This window comes from Tauraco erythrolophus, chromosome 31, assembly GCF_009769465.1.
Source record: "Tauraco erythrolophus isolate bTauEry1 chromosome 31, bTauEry1.pri, whole genome shotgun sequence".
NCBI lineage: Eukaryota > Metazoa > Chordata > Aves > Musophagiformes > Musophagidae > Tauraco > Tauraco erythrolophus.
The window spans coordinates 412,294-432,543 of NC_141495.1; the positions used below are offsets into that span (position 1 = coordinate 412,294).

At 45.5% G+C, this 20,250-nt stretch overlaps 1 protein-coding gene across 2 annotated transcripts; it reads right to left on the minus strand.

Annotated features, from left to right (window-relative positions):
* Positions 1 to 128: 128 nt before the first annotated feature.
* Positions 129 to 19,005, minus strand: CERS5 (ceramide synthase 5). 2 transcript variants are annotated; one of them, XM_086628520.1, is made up of 11 exons: positions 18,806 to 19,005; positions 12,999 to 13,104; positions 10,765 to 10,895; positions 9,716 to 9,773; positions 9,070 to 9,120; positions 8,278 to 8,370; positions 6,815 to 6,943; positions 6,423 to 6,529; positions 4,381 to 4,537; positions 3,065 to 3,094; positions 129 to 1,393 (listed from the first exon to the last, which is right to left on the minus strand). In XM_086628520.1, the coding sequence occupies exons 1-11, from the start codon at positions 19,003 to 19,005 to the stop codon at positions 1,241 to 1,243; spliced, it is 1,215 nt and encodes a 404-aa protein (XP_086484646.1). In that variant the 3' UTR covers positions 129 to 1,240. The 2 variants fall into 2 exon arrangements, with proteins under 2 accessions (XP_086484646.1, XP_086484645.1); XM_086628519.1 differs by lacking the exon at positions 3,065 to 3,094.
* Positions 19,006 to 20,250: the final 1,245 nt, after the last annotated feature.

Here is a 20,250-nt window from a genome sequence, read left to right on the forward strand (position 1 = left end):
ATCAGCACCGGGGCTCAGCATCAGAGCTGCTCAGAATCACCGAAAAGGGGCATCACACCCTCCATCTTATCTCCTCAAGATGAAACATGTCAGTTAAGTTTCTGAAGCATCTTTTAATCGGAGATAAGAGTAAACAATGGTATAAAACGGTAACAACTCAAGAAGTTTCCACATTGACACACAGGTCTTCCATTGCCCCCAGGTACCATTGAGTAAAAAAAACAAAAAAAAAAAACCGAAAAAAAAAAGCAAAGCCTATGGTGTGGCTGCCTTTCCAGCCCCGTGATTCCTCCGCCCAGTTGCAAAATCAGAGCAGCAACATTCACTTCTGTCTTGGAGTACAGACAAGCAGGACTGAAACATCTTATTCTGTGGGAAGTTAAACACAGCCCCCACCAGTACTGGTTTGCCCTCAAGTCCTGGTTTAGCCAACTTGATCCAGTCTTCAAGACCACAACTTGCAACAGAAAAAAACTTTAAAAAGGCATGTATTGTGATAGTTGTCTCAGGGGCAATAAACCACCCCCCTCCCCCATTTCAGAAGGCTGTAGTCAAGACTTCAGAGGGGCTTGCAGCACCAAAATAGGCAGCAAACGCTGGCCTGGTCCCTCGTGACAGCAGAGAGAGGAGCTAGAACTTCCTCAGCGTGTAGCACCCCGACGGCAAGTTGGAACAACGCTCCTGGTGTCGCACGGTCCCATTCACAGCTCGGCTGTAGTGCAGAGCGCTGGCAGCAGGACTGAGAAAAAAGAGTCTCTGCTACAGCCAGGGCAGCTCGGGCACGGAGCCACGGGGCCCTGCGTTCTCCGTGCTCTTACGTGGCTTTGGGAGTGCTTCAAGGAGATGGCTGAACCTGCACTGGAGCAAACCGTCGCTGCAACGGCACCGTAACCCTCCCGCGGTCGGCAGCCAGCCCAGTCCCAACTTGTTCCACCTTGAGTTGATCCTAGTAAAAACCACTTTGCCACCAACAGAGATACCTCTGCAAATATTGGTGGGACTAAGATTTAAGTATAAAATGGCTTAAAGTGAAATCTGCAGCTTTGTTTTTGCCCTAGTCATCGGCTTTATCCCTTCTGGTGTGCAAAGCCTCTGACTGGTCTGGATTGTGCCCATTTCGGATTTACTGGAGGTTTCTGGGGAAGGGGTATCTTGATTAAAGATCACTTGGGAACGTGGAGCTCAACACATCTAGATATTTAAAGATAAGTTCGTGTTTGCTCAAGGCCAATCCACAGCCTTACTCCTCTTCTGTCCACTGGCCACTAGCCACGTGGCCATTAATGCGGTTGGAACCGTTACTCGAAGTGCTGAAAACTCCTTTTGTGCTGTTGGAAGTCACATCCTCCTCTTCAGAGCTGCTCTCTACATCACTGCGGTCATCTTTTGATACCTAAACATTTCAAACGAAATTTGTAGTGTAAGGGGGAGAAGGGAAGTGGAAAAATTCACAGAAAACAGCAGTCAGAAGGTTGTGTCCATGTGATTAACCAGTTACCTCCCACATTTGATCCTGAATCACTTCAAACTCACAAGGAGGAACCTGTCATCACACACAGAGTGCAAGACAAAGACACTGACACTTTGGAACTACGAGTTCCATTTTCCAAATACTCTGTACATCTGGGAGAGCACCACACTTTTTTTGCTCTCACCAGACCAGAGGACACTATAGATCTTTGGTTGTTCTTGCCTTCCAAGAGCTGCATTCTCGATTGGTTAAAGACTGCTTTTCCAAACGAGTTTGGTTGAATCAAAAAACTTCCCACACCATTACCATCCGTGGGTATGATGACCAAAAAACCCATGTATATCTCAGCTTTAGAGAGAACGTTTTGCCCTACTGGGAGCAGCTTTGATATTTTAACAACTAACAAGCTGTATTTATGACAGCTCGTTATACTGTTTGCACAAAGTGCCTCCTGTTTTCCCAGCTTGTAGGTCACACATCCGAACTCATTTACAAGCAAAAGCCTGTTTGGACAGTGGGCTGCAGAACAAAGACAACTACCTAACCCAGCAAACACCTGGTCAGGAACAGCAGGAGCATCTCAGCCCAGAGACCTGGATCTGCTTTACATGTTATGCCTTTAGCTAGACTGACTGCAAATCCAGCTGAATTTGCTTTGGAACCTTCCGGAGCAGATCCAGGTGCCACTTTGCTGCCAGCTTTCTGAGTGCCACGGGAGGGCACTGCACCAGCACTGCACCAGAAGGTGAAGGGAAGAGCTCACAAACCCAGCCCGAACTGCAAACAAGCACCTTGGGTTGGTGGCGAGGTGCCAGAGCCATAAACTCACCCGGTGCCGAGCGGAGGCTGCGGAACGGCCCGTGCTTGGCATACGCCAAGGCAGCTCTCCAGCTCCTGCCTCTGCAACTCACAGCCCTCATTTACCTAACGAGCGAGCGCTCTGCGGCTACCACCTTCCCAAGGGTTTCATTCTGCTCTGCTCGCCTCCAGTCAGGGTTAGGGCTTTCCAACAGCACCAGGCAGGGAGTTTTTGAACTCAAGGGAAGATCTGGCAGAAAGCCAGGTAAAGTTAATGATCTCCAGGATCGGTTTTGACTGGCCTGTTGGATGTACTGGCTTCTGTCTGTTGCCAGAACTTTTGATAGCTTTCCCCACTCTCCTGCTACGCTCGAAGTTCAAAGGGTCACTGGAAGGAAGCAGAAACCCCTCGAAATTTTTCCCATTCTTTGGGGACTGTTCTCTTTTTTGCAAAAAGCGCTGCGTTCCTCCTGTCCTCTTCCACTTAGCAGCACGTTAATGAGCACTAAGGACAGATATCAGAGTCTCTGTGGGCGTATAAAAGCAGAAAGATGAAGGTCATGCAACCAGCTGACAGCAGATAAGAACAAACCCCAGGACACTGCTTTGACCTTTGGAAAAACCTGCGTTTTAGCATACTGTGAGAACCAGCAGTGCATCAACCAGGGAGAGAAACATTTTAAGAAAAGGCACCAGCCACCTAAAGCCCCACAACCACAGCTTTGCTTTTGTCTTAGCCTCGAAACAGCCACAGATGTGTTTCAGTGAACGAACAGAAGCACAGATCACACTTACATGCAAAGGATGAAACTGTCCAGCTCCAATCTGGCACAGAGAAAAGGAGTGAGAAAAGAATGAAGAAGACAGAGCTTAGAGTCCTTTCTCTGGCTAGGTCACCTGGACAGGAGAGAACCAAGGAAAGGATAAAGATGTAGACCTCAGGATACAGCAACAGCTGCCAAGACAGTAAATAAGACATTTGCAGTAGCAGCTGTGGGGAACAGAGGAAAGGATCATGTGCATAACTCTGAAACAGGTCTTCCCGTGACAGTCACTGCTGCAGACAACTACCATATAAACATTTTTCAAGGTTACACTCCATGTGTAGGGGCAGCTACGTCGTCAAACACAAAATAAGGTAGAGCCATGAGAGAAACTCAGATCAGAATACCAAATACCGGATAAAAACACACATTTGTGCTATGAAATCATCTGTTGCGCTCTGTAGCTGTGAAGAAAGTGGCTTCTCTTGATGAGCTGGCCAGGTGTCAAATTAGTTCCTCCATTGGCTTGCCCTGTCTCATGCTACTTCAGTTGAGCTGCACCTTCTTGCTTAGCAACGGAGGTTGCAGCTGGAAGTCAGCTTTGCTCACTCTTAGGACAACACGTGCTGCTAAACAGCTGCCGTAGCTTCACCCTCCCTCTCCCTAAGGCTCCCAACACAAATGGAAATTAGAATACACAGGACTGAAGCTAGACTGCACCCCATTACCCCAGTGACAATCAGTAAGCTCCACCACATTTCTGATAGCCCTTTCTCCTCTGCATGCTGCAGCTCAATGCCTGGCCTGCACTGACAGCCAGACGCCTGTGTTAATGATAACAAGCAGAAGATGCATGACCCTGAGCAACCTGATCTAGTTGGAGATATCCCTGTTCCTTGCAGGGGGGTTGGACTAGATGACCTTTGAGGGTCCCTTCCAGCCCTAACCATTCTATGATTCTATGACCCTCATCACACCCCAAGAACCAGCTGAAGTTGGAAAGCTGGAAAACATCCTATATGATTGTTCAAAAGAGTTTACTTCCAACTACAAGCAAAGTACCTAAGTCTGTCCATCATCACTATTATGGCAGTATCTGAACGAACTGGAAAACGGTGTTATTTCCTTGTACGACCAGAACAGAGGAAAGCATCCCTGACCCCTGTATGCACCTGGCAACTCGAGTCTGCAGAGCAACCAAGGTAAAAAACCTGCTGTTCTACAAAGCAATCCTGATGCAAGTTCCTCGAGAACTAGAACGAGCCCTCGCTGAAGGGCCCAGTTTCTCATGATTGCTCAAGAGGGCTTGTAGGAAAGAGAACCCAAACCAGTCACCAGCAATCTTACCTTTCCCCGCACGAGGGCCTTGTAGGCAGTGCGAACGATGAGATAAGACCAGATGATGTGCAAGATCTGCAAGGTTACCAAAAGCCCATTGAATAGCCACCAGGAAGGGTAAGGACCGATCAACTCCCAGCTTTCAAATAGGGTTGTGTTCAAAATCCTAAAAGAGATCCAGAAACACATTACAGATGGGCTGTGCTGGCAGCACGGCTTCCAGCTCTGAATTAAGCTGACTGGCCAGATGCACAACGGTTTGTAGCTCATTTAAGCATCAGTTGCTTTGCTCCTGTCAGAGTGGTGATGCAGCCGGTCTGCTGCCAGAGTCAGGAGGCAGACTAAAGCTAATCAGAAACATTTGGACTGAGCAAGGAACAGGAGGAGATGTCAGTGTCCTGCAACTCGTTTACACACACAGATCTGCTGCCAATTCCCTTCTCAAAAGCTCGAGCATTTGTAACAACTTTACGGGAAGTGATGTCGAGCCGCACTGATGATCAAAACAACTGTTAACACGCTCGTACTTGGGCAGTCTTCACTCATATTTAAAGACCAGGAAGGAATTTTGTTCCCAGTAGGCCCCTCTCTCTGTGTGCTTTTCTCTTCCCTCAGATTTTTGTAGATTCCTCCTGCCAAGCTGGAGGACTAGAAACTGCTTTCTGAAAAAAGCTTTGTGCTTTCTTTCATTACTGGTTTGCTGTTCTTGTCGCTGGGAGTTATTGCCAGTGCTTAAGTAATTTAATAAACACTTTAGATTTTATGAAGTAGAGAGGTATGGAGAGACCTTGAAAGACGTCATTAATTTCACACAGCTTTTAGAATTTTACAAGAAAAGAAAAACAAGCCTTTTAAAGGAGAACTCAAGTGCCCCAAAACGCAGCTCCAGAAATGTCTATCTCACAGCCAGTTTATGGATGAACTGAGTGCAGTTCCAGAGGTCTGATGATGTTTTACACTACTGATTAGGGAAGGGAGTATGCGTGAAGTGAAATAGCACAAGGTCTGCAATACTGGTGCAAGCTTGCCAGATTTCTCTACAAAGTTGAGGAATTACATTACAGCCAGTGGAAAACACATTAAAGATTTACAGGGCTGCTGAGCAATAGCATGATGCAAGAGCATCACCTCATGACAGACAACAGCAATAAAAACAACGACAACTATCTCATCTGTCACTGGAAGGAGCCTATGAAGACATAAGAATTAAAGCTCTTCTTTATCCAGACTCCTTTGATGCATTTACTGGAAAACAAGGAAAAGATTTAATTGCAACCCTGACACCAAAGCATGAGTATTGTTTTCATCTACTGTCAAGGCACCCAAAAAGAACGGGAATGCAGGCTGCCCATTGCCTAGGAAACAAATATATGCAGTAAAACTGAAATAAACTGAGTAATAATCAGGTGTAATCAAATCTTCACCACACTCATTCAATAGAAACAAGAAGTGGATAACAGCTCAGCAACAGAAGAACCTCACCAAGCCTGACCTACTGAGGCAAGAGGGAATCTCGTTATAGGATGACGAGCCATAAGCCATTTAAGCCGGGGTTTTACCTCCCAAGAAACCCAAGACCTAATTCAGGCTCAGAACAGTCACGACACAAGGACAGGACACGAGTGCCACAAGAAATCAGAAACTGCAGCGATGACTAAGCCAGATCCTCAAAAACCCAAATTTACCTCAAGAGACCATGCCTCATCTGTAACTATTTCCAAAACTGCTCAAGAGAAGCAAACAGCCCTTCGAGTCTGTCAGATTCCGGCTGACTTCGCACCCACAAATCAGCACTGTCAGCACTTTGCAGCAGGAGAAGAGGGGCCAGCTGTGCATTAGGATTCCAGGCACTTTTTGTGCTGCCTCCGATGACTGTTGAGAGGTTTCTTCACGTGCCCACTTGAACGTACTGCTCCAAACAGCACTTGGGTTGTCTGCAACTTCAGGTTGCCTCGAGGGGCAAGCTGGAATTCTTGCAAGAAGTCTAAATACAAAGGCTTTGCTTACAGGACTGGAAGAACAAACAAGACCTTACAGCTCGAGGTGCTTACCAGAAAGGATAAATGCCCAACCGTGTAACAATGAACACGACACCAAAGAGCATGAAGAAAGCATCACATAGACGTTGGTACTTGGCATAATTGGCTAGCTTGGCAGCCTAAAAGAGACAAGAAACACGAGAATATTATTCCCTTTGTGCGCTCATGTAATTACCAGGCTGCAGAGCTTCAAAAACCCTCAAGCCATCGCATTTGTAAGGAGTTTGGAACATTTAGGGATTATTCTCAGCACTAAAGCAGTTATGAGGAAAAGCTGACAAGGCAGGATCAGCAGCACGAGTCTTATGGCACACTTAATGCAGTTCATCGAGAACGGGAATGTCAGCTTGCTCCCCTGAGACCATACTAGCATTAGGCATGCAAAGATCTGAAGGGAAACTCACCTCTAAAAGGAAATCCGATGCATCATGGAGGCACAGCACCAGAGTTCCGACCCGCACCATATTATTCATATAAGAGAATGTAATGAGTCCAATTGTAGCCAAATGATGGACGAACATGATCAGGAAGTCCTGGAAACAGAAAAAAATAAACAAAGACTCTTTGGCTGTCAAACAAATATGAAGGTTTGGAATAGAGCCACAGAAGTGACTATCTGGGGTCATAGCATTACTTCAGTTCAGACTCCGACCCCATTTTATATAAAACACAGCTTATCACACAACATCAACCATCATCACCAAAGGTTCCAGAAAGGTCTCTCCCAGCATTTGTGCTCCTGTGAAGTCACAGCTCCGCACACACAGACACAGCACAGTCTCTGGCACACACATGCCAGGTGAAGACACCTATCTGTCTGCAGACCTCACTGAAAAGACTGATGGGACAACACACGGCCCTTATTTTTGGCCCTGTTTGGTTTTACAATCATATTTTTAGTCCTCTCAGCTCCTGGCACCCATATTAACTACGCTGCTGGTGGTGTTGTCAGTGTGCAAAAGCCTGCCAGAGCACAGCAGGCATAGAACACCAGATAACCAAACAGCAAGAATGAGGCCACTTCATTCAAAAAAACCCAACTGAAAAACGTTTACAACGCACATACATTCAGGGCTGTTTCCCAGTTTAGCCCCCTGGGTACAGCACTTCATGTCAATGTACCTCATCACGCTTGCAGTAGGGGATGTAATCCGTTTGGTTGAAGTCAGAGTACAAAACTAAACATCATAAACAGTGTCACAGATGCAACCAGTCACTCCCTTTCCTGCAGCTCCAAGATATTCTGTAGTGCCTCACCTGCTACTATTTCAATACAGAAAAAAAACCCAGGCAAACTTTTCTTTTTGAACAGTCAACAGAAGAATTGGGATAATTTGCTGCTTTGCAGTTTGTGTAACAGAAAGAATAAACTGATTTACTGCAAACCGTTTTCCAACAGCAACAAAAAGCCAAATCCTAGAACGCAGCGCAACAGAACTGGATCCGGCAATCGCGACCAGTCATCATTCTGCTCCGCACGCAGACGAAAAGTTACTTTCAAAACCACTTTTATTATTGCTTCAGCATTTGCCATTTTCTCGCCCAGCTCAGCAAGGCACTGCTTTGAGCATCTCATTTTCGTATTTTCTTGCAAGCCTTCTAATTACATCTATTTTTAGGTAATGATTCGGTAACTTTTTATTAGGAGGTATTGAGTGATTGTGTTCTTTCCTCTGGAAGGTGAAAGGGACTTTTCCCCACGACTGGGCAGTGATTACAGAAGGAGGCAGGCTACACAAAGATGTGAATGAGGGAGAAAATACAGTTATTACTACGCTTTAGCTTTACTGGCCAGGTACCATCACATTTTTGGGGGTTAGTCCTGTCTATTTAGCAAAGTGGTTAGTGCAATTCTGGTTAATCTCACCTTCCGTTTAATGTCTGTAAACTGAGAAAACATGAGAGACCAATAGAAGGCCAGCTCCAAGATATAGTAATAATAAAGCCTGGATGTTAGAGGCTGGAAAACAAACAAAGATAGCACAGTTAGAAGACAAAGTACTTTAAAATTTACATTAAAATCGACTTGTTCCATCCTTCCTTCCCATCCCACTCTGTTCCTCCAGAATGCTGAGGCATAAGTTAAAAGATCCAGAATTAAGGTTTAGTAAAAACAAGCTTAAGCAACAGACATCTCACTCTAGGCTCAGTCACACAAACATACTTGTCTGTTTGAGCTTTATTCAAAAGGAGTAAGATTCCCTTGTCCATATCTACAACTCATACTGCAGCCTCTTGGATTAGGAAAACCAGGCACAAGCAGACTGGTTGGCCTCTACACAATCACACTTGCTGCATAACAGAAACAACACTCTAAATAAGTTACCAGTATAATTTTAGGCATATTTTTTCTTTCACTTTTAACAATCTCAGCAGCAAGTAAACATAAAATGAATAAGAACTGAGTCAGTCCTATCTGAGGAAGCACTGCTGCTGACAAACCTAACCAGGATCTGAAGACACAAAGGGTAAATGCCATCTCTGTGCCTTCCAAAAGGGATGGCCATTCACTCACGAGGAAGCTTACCAGACTGCAGCACCCATCCCACAGAATAAGGAGAAGCACTCAAGTCTACTGAGTTTCAATCTGCTATCATTAACGAAAATAAAAACCAAAATTGTGCAAAAAGCTGCAATCTAGTAAGTGTTTATCTCCTACCTGAAAAGGATAGTTGTACCAGCACTGTCGTGTGTCCCAAAACCAGGGTGCCTAGAGGGAAAACCAGAAGTTATTATTCCGCAAGGTTTTTTTCTTTCCCATCATCTAAGGCAGCTGACCACTACAGAACAGTTTCACTGAATTTTTATCTTGATTCTGCCATTTGAGTAAAATTTATTGTAAAACATCCTAGTGATTTAAAATATTCTTTCTGTAGTCAAAGGTACGTTATACTGCAATGGAAATTCAAAGAATAATCATACAGCTCTAATAATAATAAAGACCCAAAGGGATGAATCTGTATCCCTTCAAGAGGGAGATGAGAAAACATAAGCAGCTCTCCATAGCCAAAAAAACTACTTCTGTCTCATTCTGGAGTAACAGGACAAATTCTTATATTTCCATAATGACAGATCTTTATAGGAGCTTTCTTATAGTGTAAAGCAGGTCCTTAAACAGAAATCTCAGGCTCTCGAATAGGGGAACATAAAGATGACTACCACCACTAAAGCCCCCTCGTTTTAAGCTGGGTGCAAGCACTGATGAAGCAACACAGGTAGTCAAAGCCCCTGTATTTCAGCAGGACAGCCATCACCCAGCTGCACGCCACGCAGAACAAGGAGTGGGACATGACAGACCAACTCACCGTCCAGAGAAACCTGATTCCATAAAAAAATATACTTAAATAAAATGTAAATCTCCACCTGGAAAAAGAAGCAAAAATTAAACTTAGGAGAGAAATAGCTTCTGGCTAGCATTTGTAACAAAAACTGGAACAATTGTGAAAAAAAAGCCCAAACAGTTCTGACACCTGAAAAGTTTTCACCCACCAAAAGGTCATCCCTCATTTGTAAACATTTCATGTAAGGATAAACCTATTTTAGAGTTTTCACACCACACACAAGTTTGCATCAACAGCTACGTTTCAAATAAAGTTCAGAGTGAACATGCATCACTCATATGCTTTAATATACAACAGCAAGGTAACGACAAGATTAGTCATTGTTATCCAGAAGGTATCCTAATATAGATGTTTGTCCCTCTTACCTTGAGGCTTTAAGTAGACAAAACCATACTGGGGGGAAGAATTAATATGAAGAAAGTTACTGGAAAGGAAAGAAACCAGCACAGAAGAAATAACAAGTCAGGAAAAAATATTCAGATGCTACTACACTACTAGAGGTAACCACAAGCATTCAGAAAGAAACAAAGAACAAAAGAATGCACTGGAATGAAAAGAACAGGAATCCAAGAAGGGTCTGTATAAAAGTATACACATAAGGTCATTCTGGCTGGGAGCAAGCGCTGGTCTACAACATAACTGTGCAGACAGCAGTCTTGTCTTTAGCATAATTACTCAAGTTTTGCACATGCACGTACGCACACACGCGTACACTGAAGTGCTACGTTTGCATTAAGGACCTGGTCCACTACCTAAAGCTGCTCATCATTGACAGGAATAATTCCTGTGCACGTGCTCTGGTCTCTCACATGTATTTACACAATATTTCACAATACTGAATGCCAAAAACAGCTCCTAACTTCTTTCATTTGCTTCTGTGAGAATTTATCTTCCACCAGGCAACCCCAAGACAGTAGTTCAAATTAACATCTGACCACAGTTTCAGTTAGAAAAGAGAACACACAGCTGGAGCTTTAAGGTGAAGCCACATCTTGGCCTCTGCACAAACATACATGCTCTCACAAAATTTAGTGAGGGTGGTGGGTTTGTCCTGGTTCCTCCGATGACGAAACCAGCGCTGGATCTTTCGAACATCCCAGTCTAGCTGCTTTGACAAGCCTTCTAACCTTTTTCCATCTGGAGACTGAAGGAAAACGAAACAAGTGTCATTTCTCCTACTTCTCGACCTACTCGCAGTCTGAGATCCCCTCTGTACTACGATAAAAACGATGCACAGATAACAAAACACACACTGGGAAGGCATTACGTAGAGACGAGAAGCAGGAACCCGTTGCCACAAATGTTCATTCAAGTTTAACTTTCATGAGCCACTAATTACCTAATTATTCAGAATGCTTTCGGTTTAACGTTTCCTCATCTGTTTCATCATTTGACAGCACATTATGACAAAGAATGCAGTTGTTCTGTTTCTTAATTTGGGGGGAGGAGCTTTTAAAACGTCCTGTGCTACCTGTTAAAACTTGTGCATCAATTCAAACAGTCCAGGACTCAGCAAGATCAAAGCTGAATGCATTTAAGGGTCACTACTCACTGCAAGTTTAGGGGAACTTTAAATTAAGAGTCGGTTTAACACACTAGATATTTGTATATTTCAAAAGAGCATCACAGAGATTCTGTTATCAAAGTTTACAAATAAAACTAAATTTGAAAACTGAAATAATTGTATGATAAAGAAGGTATCACTGTTCTCTGACTGAAAACTCTGCCAGTTTATTTGTTTGTATAATAACATAAATGGATTTATAAGAGACAAAGTGAACAAAACCTGATAACTACCTCTAAAATGGCCCAGTGGTGAGATAAGTCACATTAGTTTCAGACCAGTGTCCTTTTAACAAGCTCTGCCAGGGAGCTCTTACAACTGAAAGATGATAAACACATTTTACTACTTGAGTTACATACAAATCCAAAAAACTATAGAGATGCTGATTTAATACAGAGTCGCCAGACTGTTGAACTGAAAAGCAAAATCCTCTGTCATTTGATTTTCAGTACTGAGACCACGACTTTCCTGTAATTCCATCACAGCCAGATCCCTCAGCACTTTACTAGGCTTTAATGGTTCGGGCTACCTGATGCTTCTGCATTGGAAGTAAACCTACCTCCAAGGAGAATTTACAGAGCTCCGCTTTCAGAACTGCAATGACATCCTTCCCCTGCATCAGTGCCACCCTACATTCTGATTCTCCGGATCCAACAGCAGACACAAGCCTACTGGTACAGTTAAGGGCAGCTCTGCTTTCAAAAGCTAGATAAATTTTGCACAGCATGAGTCCCCACGGGTTTCCTGAACATTAATTTCAAGGACATCCCCTACATAAAAGTCCTCCCCACAAACGACATCAAATCATAGGGACTTTTCAGTTCACACGTCATTCCAAGTACCTCAAAATTTTAATGTTCCCATGAGCCGAGTTTTAGTGAGGTTTTTATAGAGTTTCCCTCCCATTCACTGAGCCCTTCATCTGCTCCACTCAGAACGACATTCAGCATCACCGAATCACAACATAAAACTTCCCATTTTGTTATCTTTAAGGAAAACCTATCATGCTGTCTGCGTGGATTTCAACGTCAGCATTCAACAGAGTACAGACAGTGTGGAATTCTGGAATTCTGAACCAAAGGAGCACCATCAGCTGACGTGTAAGAAAGGCCACGAAACAATCAAAAGAAACACCTACTGTCAACAATAAATGTCCTACCCTTTCTCACGGCACGCTTCCATTGATCGAACGCTTTCCTTAAATAACTGACTGCCACTGTGACAGCTGTTGTCCAATTCCACAGTAGATGGCAAAAATAAGAGGAAAGCATTCACACATCTGGCCAATAAACCAGCAAAGGGACCATTCTCAAGGAAGAGAGCAGTGCTTTTCCAACAGCAAGTGAAAGATACTGAGGAATTTCTTGTTAAACCGAGAATTACCACCTGTTACAGCAGTCACAACTTGGACAAAGGTGGGGAATTAAAGGGAAAACCTCGTATCTTTCTAAAAAAGGGAACATTTGTTTTGTTCAAAAAGGTTCTTCTGTACACGAAAGCTGTAAACACAGTTTGCTTAGCTACAAGGACATGCCAGAGGCAAAGTAAAACAAGAAAGCGCTCTCATCGTGCATGCATAGTGTGAAATGCATTTCTCTGAACTGGAAAAGCAGAAGCAAAAAGTCCCCCCTGTACTCTTACTTATAAGCCTCCATTTCTAACAGAATTTAAAGCATGACTCACCTTAGTGATGGATGTAAACACTTTCTCTAAAATTGCATTGGGCTGGGCTCTGTGAGGTCCACTGTCTTGAATGCCAAGGTTTATGGCACACGGCTTGGCAATAAACCTGAAAGAGTTCCGAAGAAAGAGTTAGGTCAAAATGAGATATCTGTGTCCCTCCTCTACCTACATCACAAGGACTCCGACTTGTCTCCAACTGCAAAACCTAGCCAAAAAGCTTTTGAAGATCTCCACTCGCTTTACTTCACCCGTGAAGTTTCTTTAAGGAACATCTTTTATTAGTCCAAATGGTAATTGCAGACAGCACATACAGTACACGTATCTAAAATGAGAAATTAAATCTTAACATCCTTGGCTTGTAAGGACGAGAACGTGTTCCCTCACAGTGAACCTCATTACTCAAATCAAATAATAATCACTGATAGGAGTCCTCTACGAACATAAATGCTAGAGCCCTTGCAGCCCCATAAACCCAATCCCTTATTTCCAGCATGCACCTTGGCTCAGAATAAAAGGCAAGTTCAAGTGACACTGTTCCTAAAAGATATACAGTTTTTTGTTTGGTTGGTTGGTTTTGGTCTTTGGGAAAAATAAAGTGTCTCGTTTCCTTCAGGAGGGCGAGGAAGATGCGAGAAGCCACTCAGTCTGAAAGCCTCCAGATCTCCGTATCTCAGCTCTGTAGGTATGCTGAAAGCTGATCTACCACTTTGTGAATTTTATAGCACGGGCACTCTGGAAATAAGCCTGGTTTTGCAACTAAAATGAATATACACATGTTCAAAAATGGTTAGGTCTTGCTGCACCTTTGCGTGGAAATGGGCACAGGATTCTGAGTGCAATGTGTGTGTCACTGGAACACACGAACGGTTCTCTCTCCTGTTGGTGGGCAAGAGAGGGGGGTTTCAAGGAGCAGGTTTTATTATATTTTTAATCAATTATTTAGAGAGAAAAGAACCCCTTTCTCAAAACCGATTTTGAAAAGGACGCAATGTTTGCATCATTAAATCCATTTTGCTTCGAAACAGAGACTGTTTCAGAGACAATTTACCCACATGTATTCCATTGAGCAGGCTCAAGAGTGCCATTGAGCAGAAAATGCTGCTTTTTCCAACCCCTACATGTGCCACCACTTCTCACTGTGTTTAAAATGAGAGATCAAAAGCCAGGAGAATCACGACTGTAAGTATTCCAACAGCAATCATTCTTGGGAGTACATCGTTAGTACTTCAGTAACACATGCATAGCTGTGACCTGTTAAAAACAGACACAGGTTGGGGGGTTTTCCCTTGAGGAATTACAGACCAGCTCATGACTAACCCTAAAGGAACTCCCCTGCTCTCAGAAAATACTAAACAAGCAATAAATGCTGGGTTTCACTGTCCTGCCCCATTTCTTCATACGTCCTGCTCATTTCAACAGTCATAGCTTTAAAAAAAAAAAAAAAAAACAACACAAAAAAAAAAACAAAAAGGAAAGGGTGATTTCCTTTTAGCTTGGCTCAAAAGGCTCACTGCTTCCTCTACGACATAGACCACCAGCCAGAAATCATGTTCTGATGGTATGAAACATTTGGCTGGGCCCCCGTAAAAGCGTACACCTTCATGCTCTTCTCCTACAGGATACACCGCGGCAACAGCAAAGTACACATGGGCAATTACAGGATGACAAATATTTTTATTTCATTTTCTAGGACACACTGCTTACAGCTCCATTTAAAAAAAAAAAACTTGTCCTGAAGATACTTTGTTGGGGTCAGTTTCCTCACGTAAGAGAGGAAACCTGAACAATCTAAAAACTGCACATTGAATTAATTTATTATTCAGGAGAGTCTTCTTTTGTGTTAAGAATAAGTAAAGAAGAGAATGACTGGTTAAAGCTCAGAGTGATCCATACAAAATTTGGCATTATTGTAGAACTCAAAACCTGAAGCATCAAGGAAAGAAGAAATAGCATCTCATCAGAAAAAAAAAAAAGATGCAGAAATAATTCACTCTGGGAACTAAAGATTGCAAAACAAAAACCTAAAGAAACTCAAAACTTTGCATGAAACTATTCCTGAGCAGTAGGCTTCCTCCACCAGAAGGCTTAAGGCAAAAATACAGATTTTTTTCCAGAAATGGAGGGGGGAGAAATCAAGAGGGATACGGATACAGCACAGGACTCGAGTTACTCGGTCAAGCATGTGGGTGACCACAGCCCAACCAAAAAACCCCACGAGCATTTCAAGGTGCACAGCAGCGGCCAGCCAGACATCAGCACGAGCAAACAGACAAGTGACAACCATGGAGCCAGTCCCAGAAACAGGAAGGAAAAAGGATGGCAGCAATGAATTTCATTACTTTTCAGGAAGTCTAACCCCATGCCTAACGCAGCTGCTCTAACTCCACCAAAGGAACGGCTCCGTGCAACGGAATGGCAGATGCCCACGGTCCAGCCACGCGCCATGCCGGGACTGGGCACGGGTGGCTCACGCTCCCGGGTCCACTCAACAGCCAACGGTCCAGCTGCTTCCACCAGTTACTCCCCTGCAGGGGGAACACGAAGCGAACGATCAAGATGAGATGCTATTTTCGTCAGGTGTCCATTACGGAAAACTCACACTTAAAACCTCTGTGGGGTTTTGTGGTTTTGGCCCCAGAGAAAAAAATCTGCATGGCAATAGCAGTTAAGCATCAAAAAAAAAAAAAAAGGTTGCCCAGATAATAGGATTTCCATTCTTGGGGATACTCACCCTGAAGAGCATAAGACAATGAGCGACCTGACTTGACTAAAACATTGGCCTTGCTTTGAAGAGAGGGTTGGACAGGGTGACCTCCCAAAGTCCCTTTTAATCTAAATTATTTTATGATTCCACATGAATCTTAACTGCAGCAACTATTCCCAAGGTCACCCTACTGCCACACCTTTCCAGCAAGGAATTACCATCACTTAAATGCTTATATTACACTTTCCTGAACGGGCACAAGCCACACCTACCAAGCTACCTTTTTCACACTAGTTATTAAGACAGATTGATTTTGAAACCAACACAAATTTTCAAGTACACAGACTCATACATTACAACATATTTTTCAGTCATGTTGTACTTCACAAACCCAAAGGCAGAATCCTTCTTTATGGAACATTCAGGTTTAACAGGTGACTCCCTATTACAGCTCTGAAAAGGAAGAACAATCTGCAAAATACTAAGTTTTATAAAGTGTGCACTCAAAGAAAGGCTTTGTCTTTCCATGACTCTCAGCTTCACTGTGTTGAGATTAAACCACCTCACTCCACAACTGTTCCTGGTTTTCCAGACAGACTTGATGAAGTAACATCTAAAAATCACTTTTTTTTTTCTCCCCCTCCAGCTTCAGCACAAGCTGCATCCTTCCTCAGACCTGCAGAGCAACAAGCATATGTGTTACTGAAGAGTATTCCAGTATAATTATAAACACATTATATCATTAACAGGCGCCAGGTTTTCACAGACACCTGGGAATTTTTTTTTTGTGCCTGCAGTACGATAAGATGTGTAAGGAGAAATAACAGCAGGTATAACCAAGACAAAAAAAAAAAACACACCCAAACACAAACTTGTGGGCAGAAGTCCTTTTATCTTGCCTGCACAAGAATCCGTTCCCCTACCAGAGTCAGGACCTTACCTTCCTCTTCAGGTCTTGCCTCATCTCTACAGTCACACACTTCCCACAGCCAGCCAGCCTAACGGATATTTTACCAACACAGCGATGCAAAGGTTAATTTATAGGAGCATTGCTAACAGAAACACGCATCCACGCTACAAGTGTCAGTGTCACAAAAGCACTTCCTCACGCTGAAGACCTACAGCGAAAGGAAACAAAATAAAGAAATGAAGAGAAGCTAAAGCAAAAGAGAGACACGAGTACATAATTCAAGTTCTGAGTCAACGAGCCCAACTGCCAAACACACGTCAAGGAAGACGTTTGACACAAGCATCCCCGAAGCCTCAACCAGGGTATGCCCACCACAGGGTTTTATTAAGACAAATCTGAATTTTCATGACACGTTCAAAGCGGCAGGAGGAAAAAGAAAAGCGTTTCTGAAAAAAAATACGGTCTTTTAAAATAAACACACCAGAAACGGCCCTGCACGTTGCTCTCACAATCTGCTTTCGCTTCACCACCACTGAGACACACTAGAGCAAAGCCACAGCTGAAAAAAGCAACAACCCTCTCGGAAGCCGGGCCATAGCCTCCAGGTTTTACTTAATTTGTCGTTTGACTCCTCCCTATGTTAATGCTGCAAAAGAAATTTCACAAACCAAGCAGACGTTATCAGGATAAAGTAATTGCTACCAGGAGAGGAGGTGTGGTAGGACACACGGTATCTCTCCCAACATCTCAAACTGCAGGGAAAAGGGAATCTTCTGCACTTCTTCCCCAGACTAAGACACCTGGACTAAACGGGGCTTAGAAAGCGAGGAAAACTTCCTACGCGTCGTGGTTTACCCCTTTCGGGGTATCGTTCTGTCTCACAACTTCCTTCCTTTGTCTGCTGGCAAGTGAGAAAGTTTGGCTCACACTAGCAGCAGCATGCCAAGCTGAGATGAGATTGTGGCACTGCCACACGTGTTCCTGGGTCCTCTACACTGGTTTGAGCTGCCAGTAGTTTTCAGATTTTTTTTTGTTTGTTTTTGGAAGGCAGAAAGGTAAAATAGAGGAAAAAAAAGAGCTTCTCAAGTTTCTCTCCTACTCTGCTGACCGGCTTCATTTTTCTCCACAGTTCGCCTATCTTTTTACTTCACCCCAGTCCCCTCTTCTTGCTTAACTCCTGAAAGCTCAAGAAAATTCACAGTTCTTACAGAAAACCCACAAACCAAAACCAACTCGATACCCACTCGCTTTAGTCATGCAGCCCTTTTCCACGCTTAGAAATCCTTCTGCCCTTTCAGTGTAGAAATTCAAGATTGACTCAATCTTTAACGAACTACTTGAACAGGAAGAATCCAAGGTGCCTTGCTCCGCTTCACCTAACGGTCTTCCTAAATAAGCCGCTTTCCTAATTAGTATCTGTGTCACCCACACAGCCTGCCCTGCGCGTGGCTGTAAGAGATACACGCTGCGGAAAGGAGAAACCTCTGCCCCAGGGAAGAGTTAACACCAGATGTTTGTGGATACTCGAGCAAACGAGGAACGCCGCGTTACACCTGTTTATGGGCAGAAATGATGATCTCCGTGCACTTCCGTCACACCCGAGATGCAGGAGACCCGCGAATTGTTTAATAATACACCAGGCCATGGGAACGAGTCCTATTTCCTCATCCAGGAACGCACAGGGAAAACACAATGAAGGCAGCGACCAGCAACACCAGCAAAAGCAACAGCCGGTTGTCTCCGCTCGCCCGGCCGAGGTTCTCCTGGACAGGAGGAGGAATAAAAGGGAATTCCCACGACTTTTTTCTGGCGCTACCTCAGCGGAAGGTACCGCCAGCGCTGGAGGAGTCCCTCGGGATCCAAAGCCACGGGAGAGAGGGGCCCTACGGGCCGGTGTATGTCGCGACAGACACAGAGCGGCTCCCGAGACGGGTTTTCCAGGGTTACACGATATTCCACGCAAGAAGCGCCTCGGGAGCCCACCACGGCCTCCGCGCTGCCCGCGAGGCGAACGGGGAGCCCAGCCGAGCCGCCCGCGGGGCCCGTCCCGCCGCGCCTCCCCTCCGGCCCGCCGCCGGGGCCGCCCGCCGCTCCGCAGCCCGTTGCTAAGAGACACCGGCGGCCTCGCCGCGCTCCTGGCCCTGCCGGCAGCCTCGGGCCCCGCCGCCCCGGTTGCGCCGGCCCCGCGCTCACCTCTCGAAGAGCAGCCGCACGGCGAAGATGCCGAGCGCCAGCGGGAAGGCGGACAGGACGTGGCCCGCCCGCGGGTACTGCAGCCCGCTGCCCGGCGGGCCCGGCTCCCCGGCCAGGTCCGCCCACGTCACGTTGTGCGGCAGCCAGAACCGCTCGTTCCAGAACCAGGCCCGCAGCGCCGCCGCCGCGGCCGCCGCCATCTTCTGCCGCCTCCCGCCCGGCGGCCGCAGCCCAGGCGGCCACCGCAGCCGACGGCGGGGCGGTGCCTCGCGCCGGCAACGCCCCCCGCCCCGCCCTGTGGCGAGGGCGCATGCGCAAAGCGCACGAGACGGGGCGGGGCTTATCTGGCCACGCCCCCTTCCCGCGGCGGGCCGTTGGCGGCGCTCGGCGGGCTCGGGGCCGAGGAGGGGCAGTGCGCGCGCGCGCCCTCTCGGCGCCTCAGCGCTCTCTGAGGGGACGCGGCGCCTCAGCGGCCGGTGCTGCGCTTCCCGGCCCTCGGGCGCTTTTCTGGGAACAGAACCGCGTTGTTCTGACTGGAAAAAGTCCTCGGGACAGTCTTTTAATAAGAGGAGTCCGGGGTTTTGCCCCGGCGGAGCTCTGTGGAGGCGGCCGCTGCTCGACTCCGGTGGATAAAGCGCCTCGCTTCCCCCCCGAGGGGCGGGATTCCTCAGAGGAGCCGCTTCCCTCGCCTCTGAGGGGAAGGGCCCGGAGCTCCAAGCAGCAGCACAGTGCAGCTCCTCCCGTGAAGAGTTTATGGTAAAATACCAAGGATCAGTTTTACTAACATCAACAGCCATGTGGGTTAAGCACGAAACAAGAGAGCTAGAGGTGGTACGCTGGTTGGCAAAGTTTAAAACATTCCTGACAGCTTTTAAAACATTGGGAAAGAATTGCGTTTTCAGCTCGACAGGCCCGGCATGAGGGTTACCACACAAAGCGCAGCCTTTGCCAACCTGTTCAATCCGGTCGGCAAACACCACGAAGGTGGTCGGCGTCCGCTTCCTCGTGGCAAATGACCCATCTTTCAGTAGAACAGCTCTTCTGGCATCTGTCCAGCTGAGAGCAAATTAAATGGCCCATTAAGCACTCAAATACTGCCATAACTAATAGATTCAAGGACAGGCTAGTTCATGATCTGTTCACTTTTTTTATTTAAAAGTAGCACTTGGGCTAATTTCTCCTTGAAGATGTTCAGCCAGTCTGAGTGAACAGTAAGGGTCCTCAGATCTCAGAGACTCACGGATGCCTCAGATTTTACTGGAACTAATGATGTGTAAATTAAAGTCTCTGGTAACTGCTGCCAGTACTGCTTTAGTATCACAGAACTGAGGATGCGATGTAAAATTCAATTGCGTTTCCTAAGAAACAAGCAGTAGGCACATTCAATAATTCCAAGCCCACAACAAATATTCTCCCCTTCCTTTTCAAATACACTTAGCGTAATT